General features: G+C 37.4%; 3 protein-coding genes across 3 annotated transcripts in view; 2 read left to right on the forward strand and 1 right to left on the reverse strand.

Moving 5' to 3' along the window:
* Window positions 1-128, forward strand: part of LOC105273552 (uncharacterized) — a 1,144-nt gene extending 1,016 nt beyond the window's left edge. The window contains exon 4 of the mRNA XM_011316047.1: window positions 119-128. Coding sequence (XP_011314349.1) covers window positions 119-128 — 10 coding nt within the window. The remainder of the gene's footprint in view (window positions 1-118) is intronic.
* On the forward strand, window positions 92-810 carry LOC105273530 (odorant receptor 49a-like). The gene is made up of 4 exons (XM_011316026.1): window positions 92-229; window positions 305-409; window positions 474-632; window positions 730-810. Exons 1-4 carry the CDS (start codon window positions 167-169, stop codon window positions 778-780), a joined length of 378 nt encoding a protein of 125 aa, XP_011314328.1. The 5' UTR covers window positions 92-166; the 3' UTR covers window positions 781-810.
* A 1,156-nt stretch (window positions 811-1,966) lies between these two features.
* On the reverse strand, window positions 1,967-10,831 carry Ret (Ret oncogene; the record flags this gene model as incomplete). The annotated part of the gene is given in 18 exon segments (XM_011316027.1): window positions 1,967-2,622; window positions 2,832-3,007; window positions 3,071-3,272; window positions 3,586-3,715; window positions 3,779-3,974; window positions 4,509-4,813; window positions 5,156-5,321; window positions 5,919-6,027; window positions 6,198-6,443; window positions 6,877-7,046; window positions 7,162-7,350; window positions 7,702-7,973; window positions 9,064-9,161; window positions 9,234-9,411; window positions 9,524-9,777; window positions 9,978-10,113; window positions 10,185-10,306; window positions 10,610-10,831. Coding segments are annotated over 18 exon segments (3,593 nt in total), but the record flags the coding sequence as incomplete, so codon positions are not given.
* Window positions 10,832-15,371: the final 4,540 nt, after the last annotated feature.

The raw sequence follows: 15,371 nt of genomic DNA on the forward strand, positions 1-15,371 counted from the left end.
AAAACCAAAGAGTCGTGAGACCGAAATTAATTGTTTTATTCCTTTCAGTCCGAGGGAGGCTCACGAAACGAATGATTCTTTTGTGAGACGTTTTAAGATATGTATACGGCACCATCAGAGACTCATAAATATTGTGAATAATGTCAATGTTGTATTTGGATCCAGTATGTTTTATCAATTATTCGCAAGCTCTGCAATGATATGTTTCACTGGATTTCAAGCAGCTTTGGTGAGATACCTCAAAACCACTGCAAAGTATACTATTTCTACATTCTCCTGGACGTAATAGTAAATTATTTTTCAGGGCGCCAGGGAAAGCGCCAATTTGATTAAATTTGCATTGTACTGTGGAACGGCATTTTCTCAACTGCTCTCGTGGTGTTTAATAGGAAATATGTTACTGCATGAGGTAAAAAGACAATTATATTACGATTTTTCTGTCTCTGTTTCGATGATCTATTTTTTTCCCGCAGAGTCTCACTTTAACTAACAGCCAATGGCAATCTGGTTGGGAAGATGAACAATATTTCAACTTTGCGTATTTGATCATTTTTGCCATGGTGCGCGCTAATAGGTCTCTAGAACTTAAAGCTATCAATTTTTATTCGGTATCGATGGATACATTTATAGTAGTGAGTCTCAAAAATTTATAATTTTATAAATACACACTGTCTCTCGTTTGGATTTATGTATGTGATTTTAATAACGTTATACTTTATTACAATTTAGATCTCGCGAGCCTCATATTCATTCTTCACTCTTCTGGTGGCCGTTGTGTGACATTTAACGTAAATGCATGTATAGCGAGTCAATAAATAAATAAAAATCACTCCTCATCTGAGTTTTGAGGAAATGACGTAGGATTTTGGTTGGAGAAGTATCATTTTTGGTTACCATCGAATTTTCCCATTAATTGATGATTCTTCGGACATTTTCTGGAATTATGCACGGAGATAAAATCGTAATCGTGGGCTGGAGAATGATTACTGTCATTTTTTTTATCTAGAATCGTGGTAAAGAATAGGAGACGATCAGTAAATTTTACTATTTGCTCCGGGAAATTTACTACACTGTCGTGAATTTTTTTCCAAACTCGTAAGACTTACAGTTTTAATTGGAAAGTACGACAAAGAACGGAAAGATGAGGCAATTTCACGTAAATTTTAGGTACCTAGAACCGTACTATTTACAGTTCTAAAGTCATCAACAGGGTGCGTGTAAAAGTTATAAACATTTTTAATTACTGGGGTATTAAATTCAGACAGCACTTCATATAGTAGAGTATTTCATAATTTTATTGAAACAAAAAACTCATCATGGCACAAGAATAAAATCACTTTGATACACATGCAATCATTCACATTTTCGATTAAAAATTTCACATTGTGCTTACGTACTTATATTTTATCCTCAGCAGAATAAATAGAAGACTAATGGCGGAATGTGTGGTTTATACAAATATAAAGCGAAGAGCTTCATCATCTTCACTACGTAGGTACGAAAAACACAGTCTTCAACGTTCCGATTCTACCGTGGAATTAAAAAAAACAGTGGCTAGAATCTTGCTCGAAACCCTAAAAACCTTAACAAAATATACTTTGTTTAGTTCAGGAAGCATAAAAATTTGATTGCATAGCACAAGTTCACTATGTCCCCAATCCAAAGAAAGACCGATGTTCAATGTCTCATCGAAAGATTAAGACTACGTATGCATTAAGTACATAACGATATTTTACAAATAAAATCAGCGAATACTTTTTGCCGACAATGACTATCTGGACTGTTGCAAAATTACACTTGAAATTTTCAACAACCCCAAAATTCCGTGACATTTCTTCCCGAATTTCGCCCTCACAGGCAAAATCTCAAGGAAAAATTCCCTGAATTCTCAATTATAAATTTAATTATATTTGATATTGAATTTCTCGAAAATCGAAGCTTTAATTGAAAAATCAATAATGTGTTCAAAAATTTTCTTGAATTCTCAAGATAAATGAGAAATTTAGAGATAATTTTTAATTGAAATTCGATCCAAGCTTACATAATTGAAAGCTCGGATGACTATGTGACGGAAATATCATCAAATTCCCAGGAGGCTGACCAGTTTTGTTCGCACATGGCATGGCACTCTATCCCATTCTCGTATATACACACAACAACTAAAGTCTTTGGTATCGATGGCCCTCGATTATCACTCATTTCACTTGGTGAGTTCTCTCATCGACTCATCCTTGTCGTCATTTGAATCGCTTCCATTGAAAAGCAAAAGATCCTCTTGATCCGACTTTCTCCCCTGCATATCGATGTACGACTGGGGTCGTTCATTAGTCGGTGTTCTCAGGTCATTCTCACTGTTACTGACAAGACTAACTTTTCTGAGCCTAATAGGACTCTCGTAATGATTCGAATGATTGACATTCAAATTATCCGTTCTGTCATTGACATACGTTGATTTAACCGATCCATTGGAAAATGAGCAAACCGGATCTTGCCAGAGTGCCTGAAGTTTATCGATCTTATCGCACTTATTGATTGGCTCTGATAAGGTCTTGCTGAGGTAGTTAACCGCCTCTGTACGGAAGACATTGAAATTACCACTCACTACTCCATCATTGTTTGAATCTACAACGCAGTAAATTTTTCGTCAAATTAATATAAAAACATGATATGCACATGCTGTAGCCAATTCTATCCTTCGACTTTCCAATTGGTTGATTGATAGTATTTACTATGGATGTGTGTTTAAGCGATAGAATGATAATGGTACAGGAAGGAAAGCAATTTTATAAATTAAGATGTAAAGGGTTTTCTTTATTTATTGAAAAACTTACTTGGACTGTCCAAGGCGTGGAGTGATGCAAAATACGCCTGATTGTGAACAGTTCTTGGATTGAGGTCAAGATACTCAACACCATCTTCAAGCATGCGTTCCCACTGACAGGTGAGTTCTTTGAACGATGGTCGCATGCCCGCTTCGTCGTGCCAACACGACACCATCAATTTATATCTGTAAAATAGATTTTCGTTATTAATTTTTGAATCATATTGTCATCGCTTCAAGAATCCTTACAGCTGGGGTGAACAATTAGCTGGTCTCTCCATACGGTATCCCGCTTTGAGTAGATTATACAGATTATGAACGTCAACCCCAGGATAAGGCGACGCTCCAAGAGTTACTAATTCCCATAAAAGTACTCCAAAGCTCCACACGTCCGATTTGCTCGTGTAGACGTGATCCGCCAATGATTCGGGTGCCATCCACTTCACTGGGACTGAGTGGGAGAAAAATATGAGGAATTAGGGGTGCGCGAATAAACGGTAGACCACAATGGATCCTTTTATTTTGCTACTTAGGGGTTGAAGGGTGAAATGATTTCATTCTGGGGTTGATTCGCACAAAAGGAAACGCATTGTTTATACATATCCATAAATACATATATAATTGATTTCATAACATTTTCTTTCCATTGGGAGAATTAATATCAAATATTTCGGCTTCTGTTTCTAATAATTTCAGTGGTTGTAATTATTCTTTGTGCGCGACGAAATTTATCACGGTTATTTATTGATTCATTCCAATCTTACCTCGACCTTTACTTCGCTTCAAGTAAGCATCATCCTCGTAGACATCGCGTGTCAACCCGAAATCGGAGATTTTGCAGACTTTACCGGTAGCGAGAAGGACGTTTCGTGCGGCTAAGTCACGATGTACGAGCTGTTGAAATGATTGAAATTGTAACAGACGCTTGTTAGGGGTAGGATTAAGTGATTAGTTTACCTTAATGTCAGCGAGGTAAGCCATACCCTTGCTGATCTGCCAGGCGAATGACAGAATATCGTGGGGACTTATTGTGTAATTCGTGGATGCGTCATGTGCATCATCCCGAGTGTTACCCGGAGACGCGGAGAGTAACGATGTGGAGCAGGGCACTCGACCCTCAGACTCCAGATGTCGGCTTCTCCGCAAATAATTTCTGGAGGAAAGGTCAGAGTGGCTAGAGTACATTTTTGCAATAAAAACCCAGACTTTTGGGATATTACTCTGCTCACGAAACTTTTCTCTCACTCGAAATCGAGAGAATATATGTCCTTAAATCCATGAAAAAATATGTCCTTAAATCCATGAAAAAATATATATCCTATTTTATGAGCGAAAAAATATCTCGATATATTTGATATTGAGTTACAATATCATAAGTAATGGACTGCTTTTTCCGACTGCAAAGGGCAAACGAAAGAAAAACTTAATTACAAAAATTTTATGATGGTAGAATACGAGTAGACGATTATTGTCACCGTGGTATGCACTCCTCGCGGTCGTGGAATACGCCGACAATTTCCGGGTGTGGGGATAGGAGAATGTTTATGTTCATATTGGACACCAGTGAGACTCGTCGAGCCAACCAACTCGAATAACCCAACATTTACATTCATAGTACCGACGTTTCGCCGTACTTCATATTCCCTCTCCATTCATGCAAGAATTCAATTCACTTCCAATTCGTTACCTCAAGGAGCCGAATTCCGCAAATTCGATGATGAGATAAACCGGACCACCGGATGATGTACAAGCACCCAGTAGGCGAATGACATTTGGATGTTGAGCTTCTTTGAGAAGTTGGTATTCAGAGAGAAGGTCAGCAAGTTCAGAACCACTGGCATCTTCCTTGAGGGTTTTCACAGCGACTGTTGTGTGACCAGGCCAATCGCCAATATCCACTGCTTTTGCTCGAAGAACCCTTCCAAACTCACCTTCACCGAGAACTTGTTCTATCGTCAACTGAGATCTGGGGAATTCCCATTTCGGGTCCGGCTGCAAATTAATTACGGGTCAAGAATTACAACTCATAACTCCACTTATTTAAAAATTTCAGTGACGCCCACATCGTGCGTATAAATTTAACAAGATGAACACAGTGATTATTAAATAGAAATTCTAAGAAGCCCCCAACTCCGAATTCAGATTATCACACGTAATTTGGATGTTATAATGACTCCTTTATAATCTTGGCACAAACTCTAGTTAACCCCGGGGATATGCAAATCCTGGTGAATACACAGTTCCCACACGTAGTTCACTAATCGAGAGAAAATAACTTAGTGGGTGCCATATTTTCACAGCAGATTAACCGTCAATTTGTTAGAAAGTGCCTACCGATGTTTTTGGGAGTAGAAGACTGCGGTTGATGCTGGCGAATGTCTCTATATTAATCAGTTGTCCATCGCCTCGATCCAAGTAATCAAGAGGTAAGATGCCGAGGCCATTATTGATGTCATCTGATCGGTGTTTGCAGTCGCGTCTGCCACCCTTGCGCAAATTCCTAGAACGATTAGAGTGTCACTGTTATTTTTTTGCGAAGGTCAAAGGTCAAACTGCGTCCTTAGGAGCTGTAAGACGAGGTTGCATGCTTCTGATAGCAATCGCAACTGACCCCTACACCAGCTTTGACCATTAAAGTTTCATTGGCTTAGTGTTCTTTCTGCTTTAGCATCTTTTTTTTTTCTTGTATCGTCAATGAATACAGTGCACGTAACTTTTACGATTTCCAGACTCCTTTCAAGGATCAACGATTCGGTATTGAAATAGCAGAAGATAAATATCTTTACATTCAAGGGAGATGAGGAAATCTCCCTAAGGACTTTTCGCCTCTAAAACGACATCAAAGTTCCGAGGAAACTAAACCGAGAGAGAAATTCAATCATGTCGTTTCACCCCTTCAATATCGATCTTGCTAAGTGCTACGTTTGCCATTTTTGTGGATAATTCATAGTAGAGGATAATAATTATCAATAAATTAATTATTCCAGTAAAAATGCATTATTTCTTCGGCGTGGAAATAAAATTAATATTCAAATCGATCTTTCCTCTAGTGAGATACAAGTTTGAAAGCGAGTTTAAAAAAAAATGTTTGACATACCTATTTTTCCACCAACAAGCGATTATACCACTCACGAAAAAAACAGCGATGGAGATTGCTAGAAAAACTCCGATCACACACTCTGTCCCACACTTGGAACCAGCGGCAACTATAAATGAAATACGAGAGATGAATCGAGTGGCTGGAAAAGTCTCATCGAGGTAAAAATGAAAGCCGTGTATTTTTCGCACTCAATTGCTTTGAGTTTTTTAAAGGATTGAATGTAAAAAATGCAGGATACCACTCATTCACTTTGTTTTCCTTATATTCAGGTCTCACCTTTATGAGCATCTGAAACCCCCATTTCCACCTCATTTTCGTACTCTTTCTTCGCTTTCTCTCCATCTCGAACATCTTTGCCGCCTGCACTCTTAGTCCCGTTTATGGTGCTGTTGCTTTTTTTTCCTCCTCCATTGCGATACGTCCGACCGCAGGTACATTTCATCTCGTCAGTGCAAATACAAACTCCCTCCGCTTCTTTTATACCTCTCCCGTTTTTATTCATTACACCGAAGGTTATCTCCTCTGCAATAAGAAATTCATTGGATTGGAGTTAATCATTTTTACGAATAATCGAAAAGATCAACTCACAGTATTTTTTTAATTATTAATTATTGGAGATATTTTCAATTATCCCATTAATTATCAAGTGATAATTTCGTATGAAATACAATTGGGTTTTCAATCCATTGACAATTCAGGGAATCAAAAAAAAATGAATCATATTTTAATTGATTTGGTTGTCTCGTTTATTACGAGATGAGTATTTTCGATTTGATTCGGTATAAATTTAGAAATGAGTATTCCCCGGAACGTACACCACTCAGGAGACAAAATTCCGTGTGTTTAGATTTATTTAAACATGAACCCACATTTTCATGAAGAATTGTCAAAAAGTTCGATTTAAAAAAATTAATCAATGCACCTTAAATTTGAATGGTGAAACGAAATTACTCACCTTCAATTGCACAATCTTGCGGACATATCCGGTGGTCCAAATATTCGAGCTCATCGCAAAAATGATCTGGACAATGAATTCGATCAGGAGAACAGGTTTCATACCTTTCGGTGATCGAATGTGAACGATTATTGGCTCGCCAAAGACAACCCTGGGTGGAAGCATTACTCCTACGATTGAAATAAGTTTAATGGTACGGGGTAATGGAACAATTTAGATCCGGAGATCTCTCCCTTCCCTTTTTTCTGGAAGTTAATGGAAAGGAATCCTTCGAGTTATACTCACATAAATATCCCCACACCTACGCCACACAGCTTTTCGCATTCCTTTTGAGTCGCTGCGTTTGCACAAGAGTGGATTTCTTCCGTTTGATCAAAACAACTGCCTACTACTGCTTTCGCTGTATCTACCACCAGTACCCAAACAGTTTGAGTCAACGTCTTACGATTGTGCGATATCCACTGCACTTTCAGTCTGAATATCAAGATTATTTATTTGTTATTTTATTTTATTGACAAATAATTCTAATGCCCCTGTGAGATTAAAAAAAAATCGAACGCAAAGTCACGGAACAACTGATTGATCAATTTCTCAATAAAATTTTCAAATAAATGGGGAAATAATTCCAAATTAAATCGAAAAATTCATTAACTAGAATGAAAAAATATAAATTGAGAAAATTAAGACACTAATATATTTATAAAAATATGAATATTCTCCTTAAATGATGTCCAAGATGTTCTCTAAAAATTGTATTGGAAGATAATGGATTTATCGCAATTTACCACTTGGTAAGCAATAATTTATTGAAAAAGCATAACTTACGGAATTCGGACGGGGGCAGATCTCAGCATTGCCTCGTCAGATACATAAATAATTCCACCCTTAGTGGTGATATTAAAGATTTTGGAATTGACGATGGTAAATATTTGAGTGGCAAGAGGTTCCACGAATGGCTGGGCAACCCTTGCGAACGTGGAGGCCCTCCGAGAGACGGTGGTATTTCCAGGAAAAGAAATTGGTTTATCCAGTAGTATAGGAGTGGTAGTGGATGTTGTGTGGTGCTGAGGCCCCACGAATGATAGTGTGAAATTCACCTAACAGTGTAAGGCAATCGTAAATAAGGGATTACACATCGGGGCGGTTAAATTATGGTACATAATGCGTCGAGGACGGATTAAAATGCTGGCACGTTGTACTTGCCCCAACCCCTCCTCAACTTCTGGATCTTGATGTATTACGGTCACGTTTTTGCGTAAGAGAATAATTACACGCGACCGCCATTTAGTTCATAGTCGCAGCACGAAATAAATGCGACTTCGACACGAGACTCGAGAATTTGAAAACTTGTGGAATAAATAGGCAGAGGGATTGCACATTTTTTCAAATTAATTTTAGCTTAATCCGGAGGTCTTCATTCAAGGGCCATTATACTCCACTTCCCGTAAAACGTTTCCGCATTTTCACACGTACAAACACTTAATCCGTTATTCATACTTAGCGAGAAGTTATTAAGGAGTCGGGGTGGGGCGGGGCAAGCATTGATTTCAAACGTCCGGCCAGACTAATTGCTATTTGGTAATCGTGGGCTCGGTGCTTGTTCTTTTTTTTTTATCCTCTCATTTTTATCGGAACCTCCTAACTAGGTGTAGGCGATATTCACATTAGCGTAGAGCAAGTACCGGTGTACTGTGTCTCTGCCGGAAATTGCGTTTTAAATCATTCCATTATCCCGACAAATTTCCATTGTTTGCGGAGGTTTTGGCTGATAACCGATCGGATGCCTTATTAAATTTTGTGGTTATCGAGACATTATTTTCCACCTCGCAGGGACGATTATTGCTAATCGAATTCGTTGAATAATATTCAATAGTACAGTTGCACATGCACATGTTCCAATAAATTTCATCGGAAAAAATATTAAAGTAATTATGAATTTCAAATGATTTGAAAACTCAGCTCATTTTAATACCGAGTATTAACGTAAATAAATTCATGAATTTTTTTATGGAAAATTCAGGTAACAATTTTCGTGAATTTTCAATCTGCTGAAAATTCGAGGCTCGATTGAAAAATCAATTCTCATTTAACATGAGCAGCTCGATCTTCATGAATTGTGCATATAAAAAATAAATTAATTAATTGCAATTGAGCAAATTCAAACTCGCATAAATCCGGTAATCTTACCGACTTGTCACCTTTCCCAGGAAGCAGCGACTCGTCCGTCACTTGGAGGATGACTCTGTACGGAGATTTAGGCAGCAGAGTTGTCCTGGCGAATATCTCTAACAAGACATGAGGATAATAAAAAATATTATAGTGAACCCTATAAAATACCGTTGAATCTCTCCACTCACTCGTAAAAATTGCAGTGTAGGGTGGTGTTGTCGGCCGGGCCGGATGTTCAATGGACATCGTGTTGAATGTAATATTCAGTGCATTATAAATATCTCCCAAAATTCTCACACTGTAAATATTACTTGAAGCTGCATCAGCGTCATTCACCATCAACTCGTTATTATCCAGTCGCGTGCCCTGCAAGAGGAAAATTCAAAGAAAAATTCTCTAAATATTATTATTATTTCCCTACTAGCTGAAAATTATGAATGAAGATTGAAGGAAAAATCCTCTCCGTTATCATTCTCACCGCTTTGAAATCCGAAAGTTCAATTTCAACGTTGGTGTCAATTTGGGCGATCGGAGGATTGTCATCCAAATCGAGTATATCGATATCAAGATTCATCTCATGAATATATTGACGACCGGTTCTCTCTTCCCAGAGGAAACATCTGACCCCGAGGTCTACGTGAGGCCCGGGACCCCCGGGGTAATTCACGGTGTCTCGGTCTAGGGAGGCATTAGCGTGCACCTCATCATCCAGGATATAAAAATAATCACTTCCTAGAATCAATCACAAATTAAATCCATAATTAGTAAACGAGATGATTATTGTCAAAAGGATTCGTGCAATTAAATTCATGAAACTCCAAAAAAGTTGCAGTTGACTATTTCCAAATATTAAATGAATTTTACGCAAATTCAGAAAATTAATTCACTGGGCAATTAACGAATTATAATAATGAGATTTCTTTGAATTTTACCGTTCAGCAATTCATAGCGGGTGACTCGGAGATGCGGGCATAATGTCCTGTAAGCAGCTGGCCCAATTTTACCGAGCATAGTTGAGGGTTGATTTTCGTAAATCTTGTATTTCGCAACGTGCCAAAAACACACATCCTGAAAATTCAAATAATTGGTCAAAGCCAGGTTTCCAATTGTTAATGGTATTACTGATGAGACTGATATACTTGGGTGAACTCTGAGCAATTAATCCTATCTCCTTTAATTTCAGTAGGTTGCAGTTTAATCTCCATTGTTGCATCACCACCACCACGTTCCTTCGCCTGAATAACGATGGTTTTAGCACCACCTATTCAGTGATAAAATTTATTAATCACCTACAGTTGATGGTTTCAAGGGGACAGAATTCAACAGATTCTAGCGCTGCGACTTTAAAATTAAAGTTCACGTTATAATAATATTTTGTTACCTAAAAAAATATGTTTCATTGTCTATTTGTGATAAAATATTTATATATATAGATCCTGATTATTAGAAAGAGTCATTAAAGACTCTTTTCGTTATACCTGAATTTTTTTTAAGGAATATCACTTTTCGCCTGATAATTATGTACCACTCGCGTAATTTTCCGTGAATTTTCCTTCAAACGTACCATTTTTGGGGAGAGATTGCAGGGTAATTTCTCTCCTCCGTGCATCAAGCTGCACCACCCTATCATTCTCCGAAACAATCTGGTACTTGGGCTCCTTGAAAACCACGGAATCATTCCTTAATGTTCTCAAGACGAGAATACTAATGCCCGCAGTCAATCTCTCATCGTTCCTCCCAGAATAAGGGAGTCTCAGCGTCAAGTCCGACTGTGGGAAGTAGAGTGCTGCAACATGAGAAAATAAATACTCAAATCGAGTTAAATCCTGATAATTTTCTTTAATTTCTTAGTTCTACAAAGTTAGAGCAGCTGGAAGAACCAACAATGGTGCAACCGCGATGGAGATTGCGAATAAATCAGCTGTGCCCGACGTCTCACTCCTAACAAGGTCACGTCTGATAGTTTAAAGTTCTCCATGGTGATGAACTGCGATAACTAAATTAGTTTCGCACTATCCAATAGACTTCTTGATTATACTGAATTTACTCAGAAGTATTAGCCTGCAATTAAGAGCATTATTTTCACCCAGTCCTGATCCTCTCGAAGGTATTCCCAGAATAATTTCCCGGAAATGAAGACGATCAAGTTCTTTATGATCCATCATGCGAATATTGAAAGACTCTTAGAAATATGGAAATCAGATGGATTCAGGGGGCTTACTGGCGCGGAAAATATAGCTGATGTTTGTATAAAATATTTCCCCTCGGTATCAGAGAGAAAAACGACCGTAGATTTCAAAGTACTTCTCGATGCGATAACAGATTCCAACTTTCATATCCAATTCCCTAATCAAATAGTATAACTAAAAAAATTAAATAATTATTAGAATAGAAGAATTTTATTATGTCATTCGAAAAAAATCGGAAATAATAATTGAGAAGGAAGCTGTTGCTGAAATATAATCAATAATGGAGAATCACTTCTTGAATGTTCTTAAAGACGGTTATAATTAAAATTTTGCGTCTAGTGCATGGCGAAATTGTATTGACCTTACTGATCATGAGGAAGTGGTCTCACTAATTTATCGCTTCGATACTCAAAGGTTTAATGGCCTTTATACGGATGCGATCACGGATTCCATCGATCCACCAATAGCCGATTCAACTTTTCCATCGCGTGTGTATTGTTTTCCGGACTTTGACACCATTCGATAATTAACGTTTTTTACCTCCCCGTGTTACTCTCGGTATGCCAACATTTTCCGTTGATTTAATAGGCGCTGGAAGGAACAACAGTCATAAAAGGGTTTAATGTTTCAAGATCGTAAAAGTCAGTGCCTTAACGTTCAACAGATCGGATAAAGAGTATTAAAAAGTTCGAATCGGTGGATATGTCCAGCTGTGGAACACTGCCTAAAACGGAACAGTCCATTCATCTTTTACTCATTTTATAGAGCAAATAGCCTTCAAAGAATTAGAGGACGAGCTGGCAATTCTCTCGCAAAAATACCAGTTTGGTGTCTAATTTTTTTTTTAAATCGATTAACTCCTCAATTTTCCTGTTATCCAGTTATAAAGCCCCCATTTGATTCAAATTTCAACGGAATGCGCTTTAAATTTTCCAATTTTCTCCATATATAATATATAATAAATATGTATAATAAAATAATAATCTATAATAAATAATAAAATAATAAAAATAATAATATATTACATAAATTTGGTATTACGACAATTGTCAAGGAAATAAAAAATCGCAGGATAACCGAAGTCTCACATATTTTTAATTTTCATATGGACCATTTTAATAGAGTGTTCCATAAAGGGTGAGTTGTGGGGTCGTAGGGTCGTGGGGTTGGTTGGGGCGTTGAGGAAGATGGGTCACGCGAAAGTCAGGTTAACCGTGAGGGTGGTGAACTGCGTGTCGGAGATTCGATGAGAAGGGTATGTACGTGTGAGGCCCTTCCGAATGAGCAGATGTGTTCGCATGTATTATAAAGGAATGGGTTTACGTTTGCGAAAATTCTCGGTGCTGTCGTTCGATATAACGCATGGTAAGCGTATCGAAGATCCTTCGCGTGTTTAACCGAGACATTAGCATATTCAAGAGAGACTTTCCTACGAAAAAAGGTAAGTGAATGCTGATATCACAAGACGTTGGGTCTTGAGGTGCAGGGGTGCATAGGGTGGAAGGGTGGCTGACACCGAGGAATTATCGGCTGTTTGATGTCGCTCAAGGGGATGAAACGCAGTGGAAAAATCCGGGAAAGGATAAGACCGATCTTATAGAGGCAGGAAAATAATAATAATAGTAATGATGAATCGAGGGGGTTTAAGAAATTCGTAGGAATAATAAATTATTTCTGCTAAATTAATTTTGTTTAGGCAGGAAAGCGAATTCTTGGATAATGACAGAGGGGGAAGATATCCTTTCAGGAAGGATCTCCCATTCTGGGAACTTGCGAACCTAGTTACAATCTTAAAAATCTCTGGGAAATTCAGTGACGAAGTTTGAATGAGTTTGAATTGAATTTCAATTAAAAACAGTCACTCAATTTCTCATTGATCTTGGAAATACAAGGAAATTCGGTTGTTGGGTTAAATTACGATTGATTTTTCAACGAAAGCTTGAATTTTCCACAATTTTACAATTTTTCAATGAGCCTCGGAATTGAGGATAATTGGAATGTATTTATTTATTTATTTATGAAATCAACTGATTTGTCAATGAAGAATTGTACAGGAATTCCAGGTTATTTCGTCGTTGTTGAAAATTTCGAGTCTTTCTAGATGAAATTTCTAGTGTAATTTTCCAAGAGTGTATTTTGCCCTTAGGGGGAGCTCCCGGTGAAACTTTAAAGTCTTTATGAGATTTAAGAGTGGGTGGAGACTTGTGATATATGATGGGGTATATAAAAAGGGGTTGCGGTAAAATGTTCTAACGAAGATTTTGGAAGGAGGTAAATGTCAATCCAATGAAAACTGAGAGCTCTTCACTTGAATCGAGTGAGAATCACTTATTCTAAGAGGAAAGAGAAGTAGAATCAAGTGTTCCCACAGAATAACCGATTTTATTCACTGGGAGTCTCATTCTTTTCCCCAATTTACAATTAACGAATTTTTCCTGAAAATACTGAATCATTTTTCTGTGATACAAATAAAAAATTGAAGAAAAAAATCGTGAGGACTGTTTTCCATTCTAAATTTGAGAATCTCAATCACATTGAAATGGTGAATTAATTCCAGAGGACTAAGTATTTAATTTAATGGGTTTGATTAAATTGTTGATGGAGATCCAGATAGAGGATGAGAGTAATAAAGACATTTTAGAACTAGAAAATTCATTAGGCTAATTATTTCTGAATGTACACCTCAAGATATCTCAGTGACACTAAAAATAATACAGCAGAATGGCTCCCGCGCGTCATTATTCGGTCTAGTTTTCAGAAAAGAGATAATATGCCTCCTAAACCCACTTTATTGTGGGATATAAAATCCACTAATCTCACAAGGGTCTTCCATCCTGGCCTATTCCAGTCAGTGTAACTCCACAAGATTTAACATTCATTTCATTGCTTTTTGTTACTCTCCTTTGAAATTTTGGAGGGAGATGGAATCGTTGACATTTCCATAAATTCCAATGAGAGCTTTCGGCGCTCGATTGATTTGTCTCTCCATTAGCACCACGAGACCTGTGTCTTCCAAAAATATTTTTCTTTTCGTTTCAGATCGATGTAGATATTCCCCTCGGGAACTTTCCATCTGGTACTTTCCACGTGTGCTTGTCACGGGATTAGCGGGGACTTGTGTTGGTGGGACCTTTATAGTCATCACTTTGAGGATCTGCGTAATAAAAAAAATTCCCTTTTTCTAGGAGAGAAGCATTTATTTGTAAATGTCATAAATATTCCCAAAATTCGAAGGTTTTGACAAAATTTGCAAAACTTTTCGAAGAAGAAAAACAAAAAAGAAAAAGGTGAGGAACAAGAGTGTAGAAATAATAATAAATAGAATAATAAATAGATAATAATAAATAGTCGAAGATCGTCTCGTAGGGCGTTTTGATTGTGAGGGCTACTTGGGAATATCTATGGGAGTATCGATTTTGTTTACCTTCCTTTTTACCTTTCGTTTTAGTTTGGAATACTGGGAAGAGTGAGAATGTTGAAACGAACAATTGAGAAGACGTACGTGGAAACCTTTTGGACATTGAGTTACGATTCCTGAAACTGAGCTCAATGCGGACAAACGATATCCTGGAGGGCAACCATACAACATCATGGCTGACACAGGAATAGGGCACAATCATGGGGGGGAATTCGAGCCCCTCAGTGTCCTTATCTTGGCTGTCCTACACCGGGACGAAAAGACACGATAATCTCGTCCGAATCCCTCCATAAATAAGTGCACTGCGCAAACAAAAATTCAACAAAAATTACGGAAAATTCATTGACAGATCACGCAAGTGACAAGTGAAGTCAATTTACACTCCGGCATCGTAATTTTTCCGACAGAAATCAATAATAGTTCTGTAATATTTTCCATAACCACCTGTTGCTTCGGCATTATCGAGACGATACGTAATTTTTAATGGTTATTTTTCTCACTCGAACTTCAGTCAATCAGAACGGAATATTTCAAGCTGTCAAACAGAATTTTATTGGATAATTCTTGAAAATTTCTGACGGATATTCTCTAGTCACTTTTCAAATGGTTTTAATTAAAACTCGGAGATTTCCATTTAAAAAATAAGATTGCAATATATATAATATATATTATATATTTAAATTTTCATTCGAACAAATTGGTTTGAAATGGATGAATTG

This window comes from Fopius arisanus, unplaced genomic scaffold (assembly GCF_000806365.1).
Source record: "Fopius arisanus strain USDA-PBARC FA_bdor unplaced genomic scaffold, ASM80636v1 scaffold00005, whole genome shotgun sequence".
Taxonomy (NCBI): Eukaryota; Metazoa; Arthropoda; class Insecta; order Hymenoptera; family Braconidae; genus Fopius; species Fopius arisanus.

Excerpts from the sequence above, each read along its gene's own strand:
- LOC105273530 (XM_011316026.1), top strand. The coding sequence starts at position 167 with ATGTTTTATCAATTATTCGCAAGCTCTGCAATGATATGTTTCACTGGA. Across the intron at positions 230-304 it reads CTGGATTTCAAGCAGCTTTG|GGCGCCAGGGAAAGCGCCAA; the intron begins GTGAGATACCTC and ends ATTATTTTTCAG. Across the intron at positions 410-473 it reads GAAATATGTTACTGCATGAG|AGTCTCACTTTAACTAACAG; the intron begins GTAAAAAGACAA and ends TTTTTCCCGCAG.